At 41.4% G+C, this 21,334-nt stretch overlaps 1 protein-coding gene across 1 annotated transcript in view; it reads right to left on the bottom strand.

Moving 5' to 3' along the window:
• Positions 1 to 21,334, bottom strand: part of LARS2 (leucyl-tRNA synthetase 2, mitochondrial) — a 255,884-nt gene that overhangs the window by 228,236 nt on the left and 6,314 nt on the right. The window contains exon 2 of the mRNA XM_006868824.1: positions 14,887 to 15,015. Coding sequence (XP_006868886.1) covers positions 14,887 to 15,015 — 129 coding nt within the window. The remainder of the gene's footprint in view (positions 1 to 14,886; positions 15,016 to 21,334) is intronic.

Consider the following 21,334-nt stretch of genomic DNA (forward strand, 5'->3'; position numbering starts at 1 on the left):
AACATTAAAAACAAAAAGTTTATCATTTTAGAACAATGCTTTTTGACTTACCCTCACATATATATAAGCATATGTAACATGACTGGAAATGGAACATACTGTACACATTTTATGACCTGCCTTTTTTGTCTTTTAACATTATATCATGGACATTTGTACAAACAATGTTGGCATACAAGTGTGTGTGTATATATTTTTTAAAGTTCTAAGCCATATGGGGAGTGCAGTGGCACTGTAGGACAAGAAAGTTTAGTGGTTTGAGTTCACCAGTCTCTCCTTGGGAAAAAGATGAGGCTCTCTGCTCCCAGAATGATTTATAGCCTCAGAAACTCTATACAAGAAGGCTATGATTCAGAACAGACTTGATGGCACTTTAACAATGACAAAAAGAAGCCAGACTGTGATACTACCTTAACCCAATTGTTGTTGTTGTTGTTAAGTGCCATCGAGTCGGGTCCGACCCATAGCGACCCTGTACAGGGTTTCCGAGGGTGTAAATCTTTACGGGAGTAGAAAGCCTCATCTTTCTCCCGCGGAGCGGCTGGTAGTTTCGAACCGCTGACCTTAAGGTTCGCAGCCCAATTAGAATAGCTATATATATATATATATTAAAATAAAACAAAATAACAAGTGGTTAGCAAGGTTATAGAGAAATTGGAATTTCATCCACTGCTGGTGAGAATGTAAAATGGTACAGCCATTGTAAAAAATAGTTTGGCGGTTTGTCAAATAGTTGAACATCAGCATATGACCTAGCAATCCCAATCTAAGGTACCTACCTAGAAGTGAAAGCAGGAACACATACATGTGTACCCATAGTTCACTGAAGCACTTTTCACAATGGCCAAACAGTGCAAACCACCGAAAGCTCCATCGAGAGGAATGACTAAGTAAAATGTGGTATAGTAGAAATGAAATACTACACTGCTGTGAAGAGAAATGAAGTCCTACTACATGCTACAACATGGATGAAACCTGAAACACGCTGAGCAACAGGGCAATACAGTATGATCTCATATATAGGAAATCAGGAAACATAAACAAAAGATTATTAATGCTTATCAGTGGTGAAAGGATGGAGGGAAGGGGAAGTTTTTGTTTGAGGCATTGAGTTTATACTAATGGTGGTAGAATGGTTTGGGTGAGAACAGCAATGAAGATGAAACAATATGAAGAATGTAACCAATGTCATTGACTTGTAAGTGTGGAAGTTGTTGAAGTGATGGATGGTTTGGTTTGTATGTTTTCACAATACAATAAAAAGAGAGAGGAACATATTCTAATATCTTTATGCATATATTCCCAGATTTAACCTCATCAGTGCAGTTTTAGAAACCTGACTAGACAGTCTCAATCCAGTTGATTTTTTTAACCAGAGGTCTCCTTGCCTCTTGCTAAGTGTGGTACACCCTGAGTGCGTCATCCTTTCAAAAATATCTTCCTCTTCTTTGGGGGAACTGCTCCAGAGGGAAGAATGTGCCCAGGGTTAGACCAACCAGAGTCGTTCCCTAGCCTCCTACAGAGCTACGTGGAGTGGAGTGGGATGGAGCAGCGCTCTCTTCCCTCCTTGCTCTGGAGTTAAGGACGAGACCAGGGCTCCAGGTGACCCTGCCTCCCACCCTGTGGAGGTATCTGAGAAAACAGAGCCGGCATATGAAGAGACGCAAAAATGGGAGACAGTGAGTGATAGGAGATATGAAGTGAAGAGAGCTACAAGATAATAAAACACCAAAGCTAGTCACCTTTCCCCAGGCAACACATTCTATTTTCAGGTCCTGTCTGTATGGCCTCTTTATATAAAGAACACTGCATTACATGCTTCCTTTGCCACCCTTGCTTGCATCTTGGTCTCTTAAACATCATTCAGAACAAATATCTCGAGTCAAGGTGGATGATGCCTAGTTTCTTCTCTTTGATTTCACGATGGCCAAGATACCCCAAACCATTCACCAGAAGAACTCAACTGTCCTTTTTCATTCTCAAGCACTTTGCTTCCCCTCTCTGGAAGTTGGTTTACTCCTTTCATAGTTTCAGAGTTAGTAACACTTATAGCTCACATCTGCCAACAAGGCAATTAAAAAAAAAAATCAGTATCCAGAATGCGTAGAATTACTTCTAATAAAATTATTTATAAAATCCTAGGGCATAATACCAATTAGAAAGATGGAAATGTGACATCACAGAAGACTGCGGAAGACTACTAATGGTCATTTAAGTACTGTTGGTAAGTACCGTGGAGTCTGTTCTGTTACAGTGACCCTGCACAGGGGTTCTGAGGAAGCAGAAAGCCTCACCTTTCTCCCGCAGAACGACTGGTAGTTTCGAACTGCTGACCTTCAGGTTAGCAGACTGATTCGTAACCACTTGCAACCAGAGCTCCTCCATTTAAGTATAATTAAGTGTAAAATTATTCAGGTAAGAAACTATGAAAAAGTCCTAGTAGCTATAACTTGGAAATCCATAAAATAAATTTCAAAAGTCTGAAGAACAATCATTTCCAGCTATTCCTTTAAATAGATATTTTAATTATTTTAAATTCAGGGAGAAGCCAAGAGGACGGTGAAACAACCCTAAAATTTATGACAACAAGAAACCAGCATCACCTCAGGATGGAAAAAACACAGGAAGGAAGGAAGGCTAACAAGAGCACAAAGGCTAAGGTCAGCGGCAGCAGCTGAAACAGGCTGTTCTGCCCAAATGGAACTGGATTAACGGAGGAGACAGAAAGGTAGAAATTCCCGTGTTTCTTTCCCTCCTAGTGCCCTCCAATGTACCCAGGATTTCCTACTGTTCAAAACTGGCTAGAGGCCAGCTAAGACCAGACCACATAGTCTCCAAGGCTCAGCGCTTCTGCCACATGAAACAAAGCAGTGGATAGATCAGACAGCTAACTGGCCACAACCCAGCACAGGAACACTAGCAGTACTGCAAAACATACCAGGATTTGTGGTATCAAAGAGGAGTCACGGCCAGGCCAAGGTCAGTTATGAAGACCGAAGACCAGGAGTTACTGATGGGGGCAAACATACGTATCAGATGAGCCTGGCAGTCTGACCAAAGCTTGCCAGAAGGTGATGTCTGGGCACTGGGGCTAGGCCAGACTCTGATGTCAGCACTGTCACGTGGCCATGGCCCACCCTGGCAGGGCCTCCTGCCCCCTTCTGAACTGAACTGTGGGCATCTCTTGATTGGCAGGCAGGAGGGATGGCAAACACTACAAGAAAGGGATACAGGAGAAACAGCTACATATGTCAGTGCACACACAAGGCTTTGGTGGGATATACGCAGGATATGGAGGATAGAAGGGGTCAGAGGGAACTATAGCCTTATTTAGGGTCTTTTTATTTTTAAAGAAAACTATATTGTAATTCTAAGTATGTTGCTGTTATTAGGCACCGTCGAGTCAGAACCGACTCAGAGCAACTCTATGCAGAACGAAACACTGCCTGGTCCTGAGCTAACCTCACAATTGTTGCCACACTTGAGCCCACTGATGCTGCCACTTTGCCAATCCATTTCACTGGGATTCTTCCTCTTTTTCTCTGACCCTCCACCTTACCAAACATGATATCCTTCTCCAGCGACTGGTCCCTCCTGACATGTCCAAAGTATGAGAGACGAAGTTTGGCCATTCTGGCCTCCAAGGAACACTCTGGCTGCACTTCTTCCAACACAGATCTGTTTGTTCTTTTGGCAGCCCACAACACTTTCAATATTCTCCTCCAACACCATAACTCAAAAGCATCAATTCTTCTATGGTTCTCCTTATTCACTGTTCAGCTTTCTCATGCATATGAAGTTATTAAAAGTACCATGGGTCAGGCGCTCTTAGTTCTCAAGCTGACATCTTTGCTCTTCAACATTTTAAAGAGATCCTGTGCAGCAGATTTGCCTGATGTAATACGTCGTTTGATTCCCTGACTGCTGCTTCCACGAGTGTTGATAATTGATCCAAGAAGAACGAAGACCTTGACAACTTCAATCTTTTCTCCGTTAATAAGATGGCTGTTTATTAGTCCAGTGGTAAGTATACAATTTAAAAAATATATTCTTTAAGAAAAGGAAAATGCAAAGGGACAGTTCGTCTTCCAACACAGAAATAAGACTAATTAGAGTTGTTGTTGTTAAGTGTCGTTGAGTTGGTTCCAACTCAAAGTGACCCTATTTAGGGTTTCCAAGGAGCATCTGGTGGGCTTGAACTGCTGACCTTGTGGTTTGCTTATTGAACAGTGCCACACCGAGAGTTCAACGAAGAGTCCAGAGAAGTTTTGTATTTGAAATCAATTCGGCTTCTAATTGAGAGCAGCATAGTTACTGCTTCTCAGAAAACGCTATTTTCAGACAGTGTTGGGGTTTCTTTGGAGTAGATTCAATACTTTTTATTTCCAAGAAATGAGAAACAGAACAATTATTTTTGTTTGGCACATTTAATAACCACCATTATTACAGGACTAGAAATCAAAATCAAGGGATTACTTCAGAGTAAAAAATCCTGACAACCATCCCTGAGCCTACAGGAGAAACTCTCCTCTAGGGATGTGGAGGTAAATCAGCCACTTGCCAAACAATGCACTCTACCAGCAATTCATCCACCTCTTCAAACTTCATATAAAATGATCAGCCCTGGAAACCCACTATCTTCTTTCAGATGCTACCAAGATTGGAAAATTTGAAAACCAAATGCTGCATTAGACACTCACTGGGCACTTAATAAACACTTGTTGACTGACTGGCGACCTAGAGACTGATGAAACATATATTATCGTTCACTTGAGAAGAATCTCCCGGGCTTCCTCATATGTGTGTATGATTACATTTCGATTATGCAGCTGGCAGACATACGGCCGCGCTGCCCCTTGTCCTCCACAATAAATGGCAAAAAGGCCCAAGAAGAACCCTTGACTTGGGTAGTGCCTAGTGGATTTGTGTCTGAGACACATTAGTCTGAGCCCAGCTCCGTGAGAACGACTTGGCAACTTGATGTTGTAATCACCCAACTCTGGACCAGAAGGTGCTGGGGAGACAGCAAGGTGGGAGGCGGGTAATTTTATTTTCCCACCATCTGTGCATACAACATATGAAAACACAACAAAATCACCATATGGCCCTAAACTTTAAATACGTCACCAGACATTCTATGAGTTCAAGAAGAAACCAATTGCCAGAACAGACTTTTCTGATTTCTTAAAGAGAATCATTTATCACTGGCTTCAAATGGCCCCTGCTGCTTAAAGATTGAAATCTCAAGACTACCTTATTATTGCTACTCTTAATCAAGTTACACATGAAAACTCCGTTACACATTGTTGTCTTTGCAATACGTTGTTTCTTTTTTGTCTTCTCCTAAATTAATTTTGTTGTTATTGAGAATATACACAGCAACCCACTCCCCACTGAACCCCCTGCTGTTGAGTCCATTCCCACTCACAGAGACCCTATAAAACAGGATAGAACTGCCCCACAGGGTTTCCAAGAATGGAATCTTCTATAAAAGCACACTGCCTCCCTCATCTTTTCCTCCCGTTCAAATGACTTTGCAGTCTGACGCATTAGCCCATAGCGCCACACCAGGATATAGCTAGGTAGGTTATAGTAAATGTTTACCAACCGACTCTCTGAGATGAAAAAAACAAACCAAAACCTGGATTTGTAGCATCTGCTGATTGCTGTACGCAGCACTGGAAGCACTCACTAACTACTCTACGCCAAGAAATGTGAAGACATCTGGCCAACCAACTGGAAGTGAAACACATATGGACCCATTTCAAAGAAAGGTGATTCAACAGAATGTAGACATTATCTAACAATATCATTAATATCACATGGAAGTAAAATTATGCTGAAGATAATAAAAAAGAAATGGTTGTAGTAGTACATCCACAGGGACCTGCCATAAATTCAAGCCAGATTCAGAAGGAGATCTAGAAGGAAAGGATATCATTAATGACGTAACATGGATCTTCGTTGAAAGCACAGAATACCAGACAGATGTTTAATTGCATTTCACTGGCTATGCAAATGTATACAACTGTGTGGAACATAACAAATTATGTGGATAATACCGTGAAGAATGTGAATTCTAGAAAGGATAATTGTGTTGATGTGGAACCTGTACATAGACCTATAGTCAGTCATTTGAACAGAACAGGGGGATACTGAATAGTTCAAAACCAGGAAAGATGTGTGTCAGGGTTGTATCCTTTCGCCATAATTACACAGTCTATATGCTGAGCAAATAATTGGAGAAGCTGGGCTATATGAAGAAGAATGTCACAGGAATGGAGGAAGACTCATTAACAGCCTGCGATGTACAGATGACACAGCCCTGTTTGCAGGGAAGTGAAAACGATGTGAAGCACTTACTGGTGAATCTCAAAGACTACAACTTTCTATGTGCATTACACCTCAACATAAAAAAAAACAGAAATTCTTACAACTGAACCAATATCAACAGCCCTGGAGTAAAGAATGAAGTTGTCAAGAGTTTCATTTCACTTGGACCCACAATCAATGCACATAGAAGCAGCAGTCAGGAAAATCAAAGGAAGTGCTGTAGGGGGCAAATCTGCTGCACAAGACCTCTTAAAAACACTAAAAAGTAAAGCTGTCCCTCCCTTCACCTCACCCCATACATCCTGGTAACCAACAATAACAACAAAAATCCACCACCCCCCACTTTTAGGGTAGGTGCTTTTTCTTAATCTTTTACAATAATGATCCTATGCTGTATTTCTCCTTTGTGACTGACTGATTTCACTCAGCATAATGTCCTCAAGGTTCATCCATGTGGTAGCTTGCTGCTTCCTTGTTATTCTTCAGGGTGGCATAATATTCCATTGTGTATATGTACCAAAGTTTGTTTACCCATTCTTCAGTTGATGGGCACTTAGGCTGTCTCCATCTTTTTGCTATTGTAAATAGTGCTGCTATGAACATTGATGTGCATATTATCTACTTGTGTTATGGCTCGTATTTCTTGTGGATAAATACCAAGTAGAGGAATTGCTGGATCATAAGGAATCTCTATTTCCAACCTTCTGAGGAAGTGCCATATTGCTTTCCACAGTGGTTGGACCAATTTGCAATCCCACCAGCCATGTAGGAGGGTCCCAGTCTCTCCACATCCTTGCCAACATTTATTGTCCTTTACTTTTTTGATCTTTGCTATTATTGCTGGTGTGAGATGATATCTCATTGTTGTTTGTATTTGCATCTCTCTAATGGCTAGTGGTCATGAACATTTCTTCATATGTTTGTTGGCTGCCCGGATCTCCTCCTTGGTGAAGTGGAGCACAGGGTAGGGAATAGACAAAGAATAAGTTTGGGTACTGGGGAGGGGGGCTATATACAAGAAGGGGAAAGGAAAAACAAGGCAAAAGGGAGATTAGCTAGGCAGGTTTACGTGGGCTAAATAGGACAGAGGTAAATAACAATGTAAGCAGAACCATGGAACAAAAGGCTCAGGGATACAAAGATTGAGGCATGGCTTGAATGGGTAAAAGTGGGGAAATGATGTTAAGATTCTTGGCTGTCTTTTGAATCTTGGTTTCCCTTACCTACTATTGTAAAATAGACACTTGAAGGGAAGAGAGAGGAATAGCCAGAAATATCACCATAGAAAGCTTGTAAGTTTGTCTTCAGCCTATAAATGATTGGAATACATAAAATGGGGCTAGAACTTGCCCAGTGAAAGAGGCTCCCTGCAGAGCCTTTGCAATGCACAAGACCATAGGTGGAATCCTGATCCCCATCCAGAATCTTCTGAGGTGGGGCATTTCCACTTGAAAGGACAAGCAGACCAGTCTGGAGCAGTTAGAAGAACAGAAGAGACTTCTTGAAAGAAAGACCAGCAGGAAAAATCAAAAACCAGTAACAGCAGTCCAACTGACTACTAAAAGAACAAGCAAGTTGTTCTCCAGGGAGCCATCAAGGCAAGTGGTCAGGTCCCCTCAAGACAAACCCCCTTCTAAGACTGAAATTCAAATGCAATACACTAGGAGGCACATGGTCCTACTGCTGACCACGTTGGTCACTGATAAAGGGAAGTGGGGGAAAAACAGCAATGAAGTTGTGAACTAAGTCTGACCACATTCAATAGCCTCCTGTTAATCCTGGGGACTCCTGGGTCCAGGGGAAGGGACATGGCCCCAGAGGACTAGAATAGAGTGTGAAGCATCCAGCTGACATGAAGTAAGGGGAGATGCATAACAACACCCACACTTGCAGATAGTACCCATTTGACCTGGCATCAATGGCTGGATGATTAGAACACAACTAGAGGAAAACAAAATAGGAAAAAAAAAAAAAGAGTAACTCACTACAAGTGGATGAACTTGACCTATGCTTGTGGATGCAGTATGACAAAGGAGCGGACAAATCTTTATAGTGAGGATCATTCCCACCCCCTTGGTACCCAGGGTTGACAGGGATGGAGAACTTAGACATTGGCTACCCAAAATGGGGGGACTATAAAGGCAAAAAGTGACTGGCTTACAAGACTTCAATAGGGAACCTAGCTCCAGAGGATACATGGAAAGGTAGAATCGTCACTGAATTGTTTCCTACCTGTCTGGATGGGGTTGATAAAAGGTGAGGGGGAGCATCAATGCATGATCAACCAACCAAAGGGTATACCCTGCAAGCTTGTTCCCTCCCTCCCCACCACGGTCATCAACACACAGCCCCTGTCTAAAGTTCCCAGCCGCTCCATCTCTGGTGTCACTGCTTCTGTGGGTAGGGTCCCGCCCTCCACTCTTCTCCCTTGATTGTCCCAGGGACCTCCGCTCCTAGACTGCAAAGTCAGTCACTCCCCTCCTTTTGCTACAAAATGTCTACCTTTACATTTCCAACCCTCACATTCAGTCCTGATAACAATTATTCACCATTGTATCACAAGAAGCCTATGCCCATCTCCTTTCATCAGCCCTGCCCAGACAGATTGGATACTACTCAGTAGAGAGTCTACCTTCCTCCATGCCCCCTGGATCTAGGCTCCCTCTTGAAAACCTGTAGGCCTGTCATGTTTGTTTGCTTTTTTTTTTACATCATGTTTTTTGTAAAAGTTTTGTATGTTTATTTATTACATTTAGGTCTTTGATCATTTTGGATTAGTTTTTGTAAGTGGCATGATGTAGGGTTCCAACTTTATTCTTTTGCATGTGTATATCCAGTTGTCCCAGCACCATTTGTTGAAAAGACTGTTTATTTCCACTGAATTGTCTTGGCACCTTATTAAAAATCAATTGGCTATCACACACAGAAAAAAAAGGTGAGTGGGATAGGACGCCTGTGGTTCAACAGGGAAATGATTGCTATCAGGTGACAGTGAGTATTGGAAAGGTCAATGTAAACGTTTGGCAACAAAAGGAGGGGAGCAGCTGATTTTTCAGTCCAGGAGCGGAGGTCCCTGGAACCATCAAGGAAGAAAAGCGAAGTGAGAGACCCTGTCCAGGAAGACAATGATGTTAGGGAAGGAGGCAGAGATGATGATGTGGGCAGAAGGAGCGGCTGGGGACTCTGGACTCAGAGAGGGAGAGGGGCTATGAGCTGGCGGAGGGCAGGCATGTGGGGTGCACCCTTTGATTGTTTGATGATGCATGCAGGGGATTGTGATCATTGCAATGAAACAAAATATGATAGGATGTATGTAAAGATAATGTTCACCCATGTAAACTAACACATAATTCATGATAAAAACTTTAAAAAAAAAAGTAAAGATGTTACCTCAAAGCCTAAGGTGTGCCTGATCCAAGCCATGAGATTTTCAATCACTTAATATGCATGTGAAAGCTGAAAAATGAATAAGGAAGACTAAAGAAGATTTAATACATTTGAATTATGGTGCTGATGAAAAATATTGAACATACCATGGACTATCAGACTACCACTCATCTGTCAGTTTGTCATACTGTGGTGGCTTGTGAGTTGCTGTGATTCTGGAAGCTACGCCACCGGTATTTTAAATACCAACAGGGTCAACCCATGGTGGACAGACAGGTTTCAGATGAGCTTCCAGATGAAGACAGACTAGGAAGAAGGAGTGACAAACTACTTTAGAATATTTAGTCACTGAAAACCTTATGAATAGCAGAGAAACACTGTCAGATATAGTGCCGGAAAATGAACCCCTCAGGTTGGAAGGCACTCATAATGCGACTGGGGAAGAGCTGCCTCCTCAAAGTAGAGTTAACTGTGATGACGCGCATGAAGTAAAGCCCGTGGGAGATTAGCCCGCAGGACCTTCATTTGCTGATGGGGCACAACTCAAAACAAAGATAATCAGCTGTAAAAATCCATTAATAATCTAAACATGGAATGTACAAAGTATGAATCTACGAAAATTGGAAATTGTCAAAAATTTAATGGAATGCATAAACATCGATATCTTAGGCATTAGTGAGCTGAAATGGACTGGTATTGGCCATTCTGAATCTGACAACCACATGGTTTACTATGCCGGGAATGACAAATTGAAGAGGAATGATGTTGCATTCATCGTCAAAAAGAACATATACAGATCAGTCATGAGGTACAACACTGTCTGTAATAAGATAATATCCAAGAACCTATAGGGAAGACCAGTTAATACCACTATTATTCAAATTTATGCACCAACCACTAAAACCAGTGAGGATGAAATAGAAGAATTCTACCAACTTCTTCAATCTGAAATTGATCAAATGTGCAATTAAGATGTATTGATCATTACTGGTGATTGGAATGCAAAGGTTGGGAGCAAAGAGGAAGGATCAGTAGTTGGACAACATAGCCTTGGTGATACAAATGATACTGGAGATCGCATGATAGAATTTTGCAAAATTAATGATTTGTTAATTTCAAATACTTTCTTTAGACAGCATAAGAGATGATTATAAACATGGACCTAACCAGATGCAATACACAGACCAAACGGACTACATCTGCGGAAAGAAACGATGGAAAAGTTCTGTATCATCAGTCAAAACAAGGCAAGGGACAGATTGTGGAAAAGACCATCAATTGTTCATATGCAAATTCAAACTGGAGCTGAAAAAAGTGAAAACAAGTCCACGAGAGCCAAAACATGACTTTGAATATATCCCACCTGAATTTACAGATCATCTGAAGAACAGATTTGATACACAGAACACTAAAGACCAAAGACCAGAAGAGTTGTGGGATGACATCAAAAATACTATACATGAAGAAAGGAAAAAGTCATTAAGAAGACAAGAAAGGAGGAAAAGGTAAAAATGGATGTCAAAAGAGACACTAAAACTTGCTCTCCAGTGTAGAGATGCTAAAGCAAATGGAAGAAGTGAGGAGGACCAAGAGCTGAACAGAAAATTTCAAAGATCAGCTCGAGAAGACAAAGTCAAATATGATTAACAATATGTGCAAAGATCTGGAGTTAGTAAACCAAAACGGAAGAATATACTCAGCATTTCTCAAGTTGAGGGATCTGAAGAAAAAACATTCAAGCCTCCACTTTTGTTACTGAAGGATTTTCTGGGCAAATTATTGAATGATGCAGAAAGCACCAAGAGAAGATGGAAGGAATACACAGAGTCAATGTACCAAAAGAAAGTAAGTGTTTGATGTTCAACTGTTTCAAGAGGTTCAAGAGCCAATGATAGTGAAGGAAGAAGTCCAAGCTGCATTGAAGGAAATAGCAAAGAACAAGGCTCCAGGAAATGAAGGAATAAAAATTGCAATCTTTCAAGAAAGTGAGTCAGCACTCGAGACACTCACTTATCTTTGCTAAGAAATTTGGAAGACAACTATAAGGCCAACCGATTGGAAGAGTTACGTATGTGTGCCCATTCCAAAGAGGTGACCCAACGGAATGCGGAAATCATCGGACAATCTATTTGTCATCCCATGTGAGTAAAATTTTACTAAAGGTAATACAGAAATAGCTGCAAGCATACATTGACAGAGAACTTCCAGAGTTTCAAGCTGGATTCAGAAGAGGACATGGAACAAGGGATATCATTGCTGATATCCGATGGAGCTTGGCTGAAAGGAGAGAATATCAGAAAGATGTTTACCTGTGGTTTATTGACTATGCAAAGGCTTTCAATTGTGTGGATCATGACAAGCTATGGACAATACTGCAAAGTATGAGTATTCCAGAACACTAAATTGTGCTCATGAGGAATCTGTACATGGACTAAGAGGCAGCTGTTCGAACAGAACATGGGAACACTGAATGGTTTAAAATTAAGAAAGGGATATGACAGGGTTGTATTCTTTCACCATTCAACCTGTATGCTGAGCAAATAATCTGAAAAGCTGGGTTCTATGAAGAAAAACGTGGCATCAGGATTGGAGGAAGACTCATTAACAACCTGCGATATGCATATAATACAACCTTGCTTGCTGAAAGTGAAGAAGACTTATAATATTTACCGATGAAGATCAAAGAGCACAACCTTCAGTGCGGATTGCATCTCAATGTAAAGAAAACAAAAATCCTCACCACTGGACCAATAAACATCATTCTTATCAACGGAAAAAAAAATGAAGTTGTGAAGGACTTCATTCTTCTTGGATCAACTATCAACACTCATGGAAGTAGCAGTCAAGAAATCAAATGGCATATTGCATTAGGCAAATCTGTTACACAAGACCTTTTTTAGAGTGCTGAAGAGCAAAGATGTCAGCTTGAGGACTAAGAGCACCTGACCCAAGTCATGGGATTTTCAATAACCACATAAGCATGCGAAAGCTGGACAGTAAATAAGGAAGACCGTAGAAGAACTGACACTTTTGAGTTGTGGTGCTGGAGGAGAATATTGGAAGTGCCATGGGCAACACAGATCTGTGTTGGAAGAAGTGCAGCCAGAGTGTTCCTTGGAGGCCAGGATGGCCAAACTTCGTCTCTCATACTTTGGACATATTGTCTGGAGGGACCATTTGCTAGAGAAGGTGGAGGGTCAGAGAAAAAGAGGAATATGCCCAGCGAGATGGATTGGCCAAGTGGCAGCATCAATGGGCTCAAGCTTGGCAACAATTGTGAAGTTGGCCCAGGATCTGGCAGTGTTTCGTTCTGCTGTGCATAAGGTAAGTGTGCTATGAGTCGGTTCTGACTTGATGGCACCTAACAACAACAATAACAACAACCAGAAGAAAAAACAAATCTTAGGAGTACAGCCAGAATGTTTCTTAGAAGAGAGGTTGGTGAGATATCTCATGTACACTGGCCTTGTTACCAGGAGGGACCAGTCCCTTTGGAAGGACATCATCTTCGGTAGAGAGTCAGTGAAAAAGATGAAGATCCTCAGTGCAATGGATTGACATGGTGGTTACAATGTGCTTAAACACAGCAACGACTGTGACCATTTCTCAGGTCTGGGCAGTGTTTCGTTCAGTGGCACATGGGGTCACTATGAATCAGAACTCTTTGACAGCACCAAACAACAACAAATATTCCTGCTGTGGTGGATTTCAAGCTGTTAACTTGATTAATGAAGACGAAATTGGGCAAAGATAGGTACATTCAATTCTCAGGAGCTGGTGTGAGCAGGCTCCTGCCCACTGCTGGCAATCATTGATATTTCTTGGTTACACACAGTGTCGGATTACTCAATAAGCAAGGTAACCACTGGCTGACTTAGGCTTACATACTTATCTATAGTGAAAAATTTCAAATGGGTTTCATGGTGAAACTCTTCACTACAGGTGAGTAACTAAACACAAACAAACCCCATACTCCATCCTTGTCAGGGATTGTAAATTTGAAAATCAACTTTGATTCTATAGAAAGGTGCTGTGGGGTTGGGAGTGAGACAGATTCCAGCCATACCTAGAAGCAGCATTTCTGATGTATTGAAAAAATGTGAAACAGTTCACTACATATAATTAAGTATGCACAAGTAAGCCTGCGCTTACCTTGCTTATTGGGTCATCCATCGGACACTGCATGTAACTAAGAAATAGTGACTGCCAGACTGGCAGTCAGGGGCCTTCTGAGAGCTGACTGCACATCTTTGTCCATTTCATTAGTGTTCATTAGTCAAGCCAATAGCTTACGTACTATGTGCCAGGTGTGTACTAAGTGCTTCAAAGTCATCCTCTTTGAATTCTTGCAGTAGGCCAATGGGACTTGTTGTTAAGTGCTGTCGAGTTGATTCCGACTCATAGCAATCCTGTTATAGGGTTTCCAAGGAGCAGGTCGTGAGCTTGAACCACCGACCTTGCAGTTCAAACAATTTTGTAGTCTGATGTATTAGCACACAGCTCCAATGGGGTAGATACTCTTTATCCCCAATTTACAGATGAGAGGAAACTAGGCCTTACAGAGGTTTACCTGATAAAATAAAAACCCTTCAAGACCCATGTCAGATATTCCCCATTAGTAGAGCCTTTCCAACCTTCCCTGGTGTTATTTCCCAACTATAGTACTCACGTAAAATTTCTATTCTTACCCATTATAAAATAAATACATGCTCACTAGAGAATATGGAAAACACAGAACAGGAAAAAAACAAAAAACAAATTCTTGCGGTTCCATCTTTTACCGCCATCATTTGATGCATATTTGTACTACTGGATTCATTCGCTGCCCTGTACATTGATTATTTATATGTGTGTCACCCCCAGCCGACTGTGCTCTGCTCCTGGGCAGGTAGCATATGTTAGCACATTTACATTTACCTTTCATTCCACCTCCATCCCAAACAAAACATCCAGCACACACTATCCCCCCAATTAACACGAATGCTTTATTATAATGTTTTCTGATTCATCAAAGGAAGCACTAAGTCTTTCATGTTTATCTTCAAAGCTGTCCCAATCTTAACCAACATCTGCTCTCTTCATTTGTCTTTTGAACACATATTACAACAACGCCTGCTGTCCCAAGTAAAGGAGAATAGGGCTGTTTCAGTAGTTGCCTGTCCTTACCTGCATCCCTCTCATCTTCTGGAACCGTGCAATGGTGTCGCTGATGGTGTAGACCCGCACATGGCCCATGTGCAGCTTGCCAGAAGGGTACGGGAACATGGAAAGCACGTAGAACTTGGGCTTTGATTTCTAGGAAAGAATGGCAAGCCAACTTATATTTATTGAGCATTTACTGGGAACCCTACATACACATAATATTTTGAAGCATTAGTCATAAAGTGAACTGGCAAAAACATCAAAACCCAAAACTAAAGCAAAAGAAAGTCCAAAGCAATGCCAAAGAACCTCAAAGTACTAATTACCCATACACACCTTCAATCTTTAAAAAAAAAAAAAAAAAATTCCTTAAAAAAAAAAAATAATAATTCAGTTAGAACTATTAGGTCAATGGTTCAAGCTCACCAGACGCTCCTTGGAAACCCTATACAGGATTGCTTTGAGTCAAAACTGACTTAATGGTGCTTAACAACAACAAATCTTTTACCAGAGCAGACTGCTATGTGAAGCTGTTGGCTAGGCTTGAATCACCAAGTATTTACAGTCAAATAATTGACCCCTGTACCACCAGGACTCCTTGATAATGCACATGTTGTTGTTGTTGTTGTTGTTAAGTGCCGTCGAGTCGGTTCCAAACCATAGTGACTCTGTGTAGTGTTTCCAAGGAGCAGCTGGTAAGCTTAAACAGCCAACCTTGCAGTTCAAATGACTTTGCAATCAGGCGCATTAACCCACAACGCCCCACCAGGATTCCAATAATGCACACAGACAACAAAGAACAGAAGAAACCAGAGATCAGATTGCCTCCAGATCTTTTTTAAGTTATTTATTCAACTTCCTTCAATAATAAAATTATGCCTGTAACAGAGACACTAATAAGCAGCAAAATAAACTAAAGGGGGAACTTTTCTCTGTACCATCTATCCTCTAGAAATTACCAAGGAGTGGTTAAGTACAGCTGCCTAAAGGGAAAAAAGGGAGAAAGAGAATAACTGTGGAATCTAGGTAGCATGCAAACTAAAAATCATCTTGAATGCTGACATACCAGCTAAGATTGAAAAGCATACTGACCACATGCTCTAAGGGGAACTCTCAGAGCCATAATTTCAGAAAACCCCACGGGTGTGAGGCAGGCCCTGAAGTCTGTACTTGTAATAAAAGATTAGATTCAGGGCTGGGTGGAGACTCTGGGCTTAATAACAGTCTTCAAGAATGATGAGTGACAGATATTCTAATCAGCTTGTGAACAAGTCCTTCAAAGGAGGTACAAGACCTCATTATTCGGCTGGTGACTATACAGTATCCACCAACTTTTACAATCTCTCAAGTTTCTTAGGCAGTTACCCTATAACTGCTAGAAATGGAAGAAGCAGGTGTGTGCCACAAAGTACTGTTTTTACAAAATACTGGATGGGGTGATACCTCCTCGAGGTGTAACTGCAAAACTGTTGTCGCGTTTGGCTTTTGTTCAGTGAGATAAGCCTTGTTAAGTATTGTTTCCAGATTCCTGTGCGCTATTTGGAAATTGCGTGTCTGGTAATGACTCCGCATTTTTGCAAATACCACATCTTCTGGCAGCATACATGGTTTGATCCTGCTAAAGGGATTAGATGAGAAACATATGTGTACCACTTAATTTACCTCCAAAGTCTAGAGTAGTATATTGTTGTTAAGTGCCATCAAGTCAGTTCTGACTCATGGTGACTCAGTACAGGGCTGCTGAGGAGCAGCTGGTAGGTTTGAAGTGCTGACCTGGTGGTTCAAAGTCCAGTGCTGATCCTACAACACTGCCATACCAAGAACAGTATATACATCCCACATAGAGCTACTCCCCAGTTTCCAGGAGACATAATGTAGCTCACATAATATATATCAAAATCTATGATTTTATCACAAAATTTCTTATGTACCAAAAAATCAGATACACTTAATGATTCAGCATGTCTTCCATTCCCGAAAACACATGATTAAAAAAAAAAGAAAATTCAGGCATGACAGAGTTGCTTAAAGTAGATAAGTGAAGTAAGAAATTTGTCCACTCTATTCAAACTTTACTCCTTTTTGGTATGGATTTGTACCATTGCTTTTTCTTTGGGAATTAATTGATATAGGAAAACAGCTGTTAAAAAATTATTTGGCAGAGGGCGTGGAGCACTGTAGAATCTCCACAGAGTAGTATCCAATCTATCTAGGTGGGGCTGATGAAATGAAATGCAGATGGGTCTCTTGTGATACAATAGTGAATAATTGTTATCAGGACTGATTGTGAGGGTTGGAAATGTAAAGGCAGACATTTTATAGCAAGGAGGGGAGTGATTAACTTTTCAGTCTAGGAGCAGAGGTCCCTAGGACCATCAAGGGAGAAGAGCAGAGAGCGGGACCCTACCCAGAGAAACAGTGATGCCTGAGATGGAGGCAGAGATGATGGCATGGAGAGATGGAGCAGTTGGGGACTTCAGACACAGAGAGGGAGAGGGGCTATGTGCTGATGACCAGGGGGCAGGCTTGTAGTGTATACCCTTTGGTAAGGTGATGATGCATGGAGGGGATTGTAACCATGGCAATGAAACGATATACCATAGCATGAAAGTAAAACTATTGTTCTCCCATGTAAACTATCACATAATTCACAATAAAAAAAAAAAAATTCTTTGGAAGATGAACAAAAGCAAGAATCCTTGATACAGGCTATTTCTTGTTTCTCATTAAAAAAATGTTTACATTAAAACCATTTTTCTTTTACTATAATCCCTTTACTTTTATAATATGGATTTTTTTACATTTTTATTTAACAATCAATCTTGTCCTAAACAATTTCCATTAGCACTTCTTCACTATCATCTTCTTTTAGAATGTTTGTTCAATAAGAATTAAATTAATAGTGAAATCCAATGACTGAATATATATATTAGCTAGTTGGAGCTCCAAAACTGAGTCTGTAAAAGACAAACAGAAAAGCATGCTAGCAAAAGCCATTCATATCCACGACTACCTCAGGTTATTCAGGAGGAAGTATGCAGCTGACTGCCTGGCCCTTGCCTTTGCTGTTTGGTGAATTAAGTCATTTCTCTCTGTGACAATGAAATGACATCTCTTTCCTGGGGGCGAAAAGGAGAGAAGGAATTATGGCAGTTTATGCTCTAATTGAGCAAGAATTTGATTGAAAGGGGACTTTTCATAATTATAGACAAATGTAAGGATTTAAGCCTTTATAAGAAATTAAGGCTTTATGAGATGCAGAAAGGACACTTTTTATAAGCAGGTCTTATTGTTTTTGTTAGCCTGTGGCTCTGGGAGAAAGACGCTGGCTGCTTCTTTAAGGATGAGGCTCTGAAGCCGTCTCTGAGTCTGAAGGAGGGCAGGAAGGGAGTACCTAACAGGAACCCTAGCTTTGCCACCAGCTAGGAAGCCTTGGGGTAGTGTAGTGGTTACCAATCGGGCTGTGAACCGCAAGGTCAGCAGTTCGAAACTACCAGCTGTTCTGTGGGAGAAAGATGAGGTTTTCTGCTTCAGTAAAGATTTACAGCCTTGGAAACCCTGTACATAGAGGGTCGCTATGAGTGGGAACTGACTCCACAGCATATAACAGCAGCAGCAACAGCAGGACACCTTGGAAGGAGCTTTGGTAGCGTAGTGGTTACAAGTCAGGCTGCTAACCTCAAGGTTAGTAGTTGAAAACTACCAGCCTTCCCGTGGGAGAAAGATGAGGATTTCTGCTCCTGAAAAGATTTATAGCTTCAGAAACCCTATGTGGGGTAACTCATTATGCTACCAGGAATCCTTGGCAAATGCTTTTGCATTTTGGGGCTCAGTTTAGAATTTGTAAATGAAAAGCGGGGCCTAAGATGGCTCAGGGTAAAAGCAGAGGCCCAGGAATCAAACATGCCTAAATTTGAACCCTGGCTCTGTCACATGCTAGTTGGCAAATTATTAAACATCTTTCTCTTCTTACTTAAAAAGTGACAAAAATAATTAAATGAGATAATTAGTGTAAAGATGGTACCTGACACAGTGAAATTATCATTAAATCAAAATTCTTTTTATAGTGGTGATTATGGTGCTGATGTGGAGTCCTGGTGGTGCAGTGGTTACGAACTTGGCCGTTAACCAAAGGTTGGTAGTTCAAGACCACCCATCAGCTCCACAGGAGAAAAACCAGGTGATGTGTTCCTGTAAAGATCCCCACTGCCAAAGAATCAATTCTTACTCACAGTAACCCTATATACATACAGGATTCCTTAGATTGCAAATCTTTAACGAAGCAGACAGCTTCATCTTTCTCCCACAGAGCAGCTGATAGATTAGAACTGCTGACCTTGTGGTAGGCAGTTCAATGCCTAACCCACAGCACCACCAGGGCTCCTTCCTATAAAGATTATAGCCTGGAAAACGAATTTGGACAGTTTTATTCTTTCCCATGGGGTCACACTGTAAGTCGGAACCAACACCACAGCACCTAACAACATTACGCTGATGACAAGAAATAAAAATTCTAAAAATTCATCTGAGTAGATTTAAAATATTTCTAATAACGGAGTGAGACTCCCTGGGTAGTGCAAACAATCAATGAGTTCATCTGCTAAATGAAAGGAGGTTCAAATCCACCCAAAGTCACCTCAGAAAAAAAGGTCTTATAATCTACTTCCACAAAAATCAACTACTGAAAACCCTGTGGACTCCTTCTAGGAGTGAAACACAAAGGGAACCCATAAACACTGGTGACAATCTGGGTCCACTTGTGAGTATAACTGGGGGAAACGCAGCAATGAAGACATGGGCTGAGTTTGGCCATATTCCATTGGCATTGGTTGACTTTGAGATGTGAAAGAGAGGAGGAAGTGCCAGCTGGTCTGAAGTTTAGGAAAATGTGTGAACCCCTGAGCCCATGGGCATTAACTAAGCCCCTGGAGGCTACGGCTGAGTGTGAAGTGGACAGCTGGTCTGAAGTGGAGGCAGGTGTGTGTGAACTCTCAGACTTGCAACCCATTTGACCTAGCTTGGATGGTTGGTTAGTTGACCAGAACTCAAACTGTGAAAGATAAAGACATTTGATACTCAGAACAAGTGCAAATTGCTACAGCTTGACAAACTAGACTTTTGTCTATGAATGCCATGACTCAACATTCCAACCGGAATGGAAAGATTCTCCGTATCACAAAACACCATTGCTCAGTGTACTGGGTTTGATAGGGATGAGAAGTTTAGCCATTGGCTATTAAAAATGGGGGAGGGGAGTCAATGGCTGAAGTGGCTGGTTTACCAGTTTTCATGAGTGTTCTTAGTTGCAGAATGTTGGGAGTAAGTTAGAACCCCCACTGAATAGTTTCCTTCTTTCCCAGAAAAATCTAGTGAAAGGGGATGGGGGAAGATGGTGATAGGATTTTATGACTCAATTGTGAGTAACTGTGAGGATTAATTACAATTGTCACAACCATAATTGTAGAAGATGTGTACCTAAAAGGAGAGAGTAGGTAATCTTTCATTTCAGGACCAGACACTCCCAGGACCATCAAGAAGGAAGAGCATGAGTGGAGTGTGAGATCTGTACCTAGAGAAGCAGCGACAGCAGAGAAGATGGCTATGTGTTTGCAGACAGGAGGCTGCCAGGCAGAATGTGCCCTTTGGACATTTCAATGAACATATTTTTTGTTTTGTAAGTGTACAACAAACATTTTTGTCTTATTAACTTGTTAAATATAAGATGTAAATGGGGTGTCACAGGGAGGAAGTGGGATAAAGGTTGTTGCAGACAACAAGATCTTATCTATAAACCTTCACCAATTCACAATAAGAAGTCAAAAAAATAAACAAAACACTTGAGAGAACAAACAAGATGGCAGATCGGGTGGACATGTAGTAAAGAGCTCTGCCAACAACAACACAGAATACTAGACCAAGCAGGCTCAGGGGCTGGTCCCAGAACTCTGAACCACATATAAAGGAATATTTAGAAGGTTGGAAGACTCACAGCTGGGGGAATTTGTGGCAGAAGCAAGAAATCCATTGCTTTCTAGTCCGGGACGCTCGGCTGCTCCAGGAGCCGCCATCTTGGGTGAGACCACGTGGGGGAAGGATCGGAGCGGCCACAGATGCCTGGCAGAACCGCGGAGATAAAGGTGTGGACATTCTTTTCTTTTGATATTTGTTCATTGGTCCCTTGCTATCTGCGCACCTCCATTCTGGTGACTATAGGCGTGCCTGAACTAGTGGGCACTCCAGCCCCATCCTCGGAGGGTTCTACTAAACATGCTCACAGATCTCCTCGAAACTTAAAGAGACAGTGTCCAATTAAAACCAAACAGCCACAGACGGCCCTGAACTGTTTACAACTAGAAAAAAGGCCTGAACGGGGATTGTGGAGTGGGACAAGCAGACAAAAGAGGAAATAGGCTGAAAATTAATTCCTAAGTTACATCAAAACGACCAACAGTGGTATCGTGAAATTTCTCAG

This window comes from Chrysochloris asiatica, unplaced genomic scaffold (genome assembly GCF_000296735.1).
Source record: "Chrysochloris asiatica unplaced genomic scaffold, ChrAsi1.0 scaffold00124, whole genome shotgun sequence".
Classification (NCBI taxonomy): Eukaryota; Metazoa; Chordata; class Mammalia; order Afrosoricida; family Chrysochloridae; genus Chrysochloris; species Chrysochloris asiatica.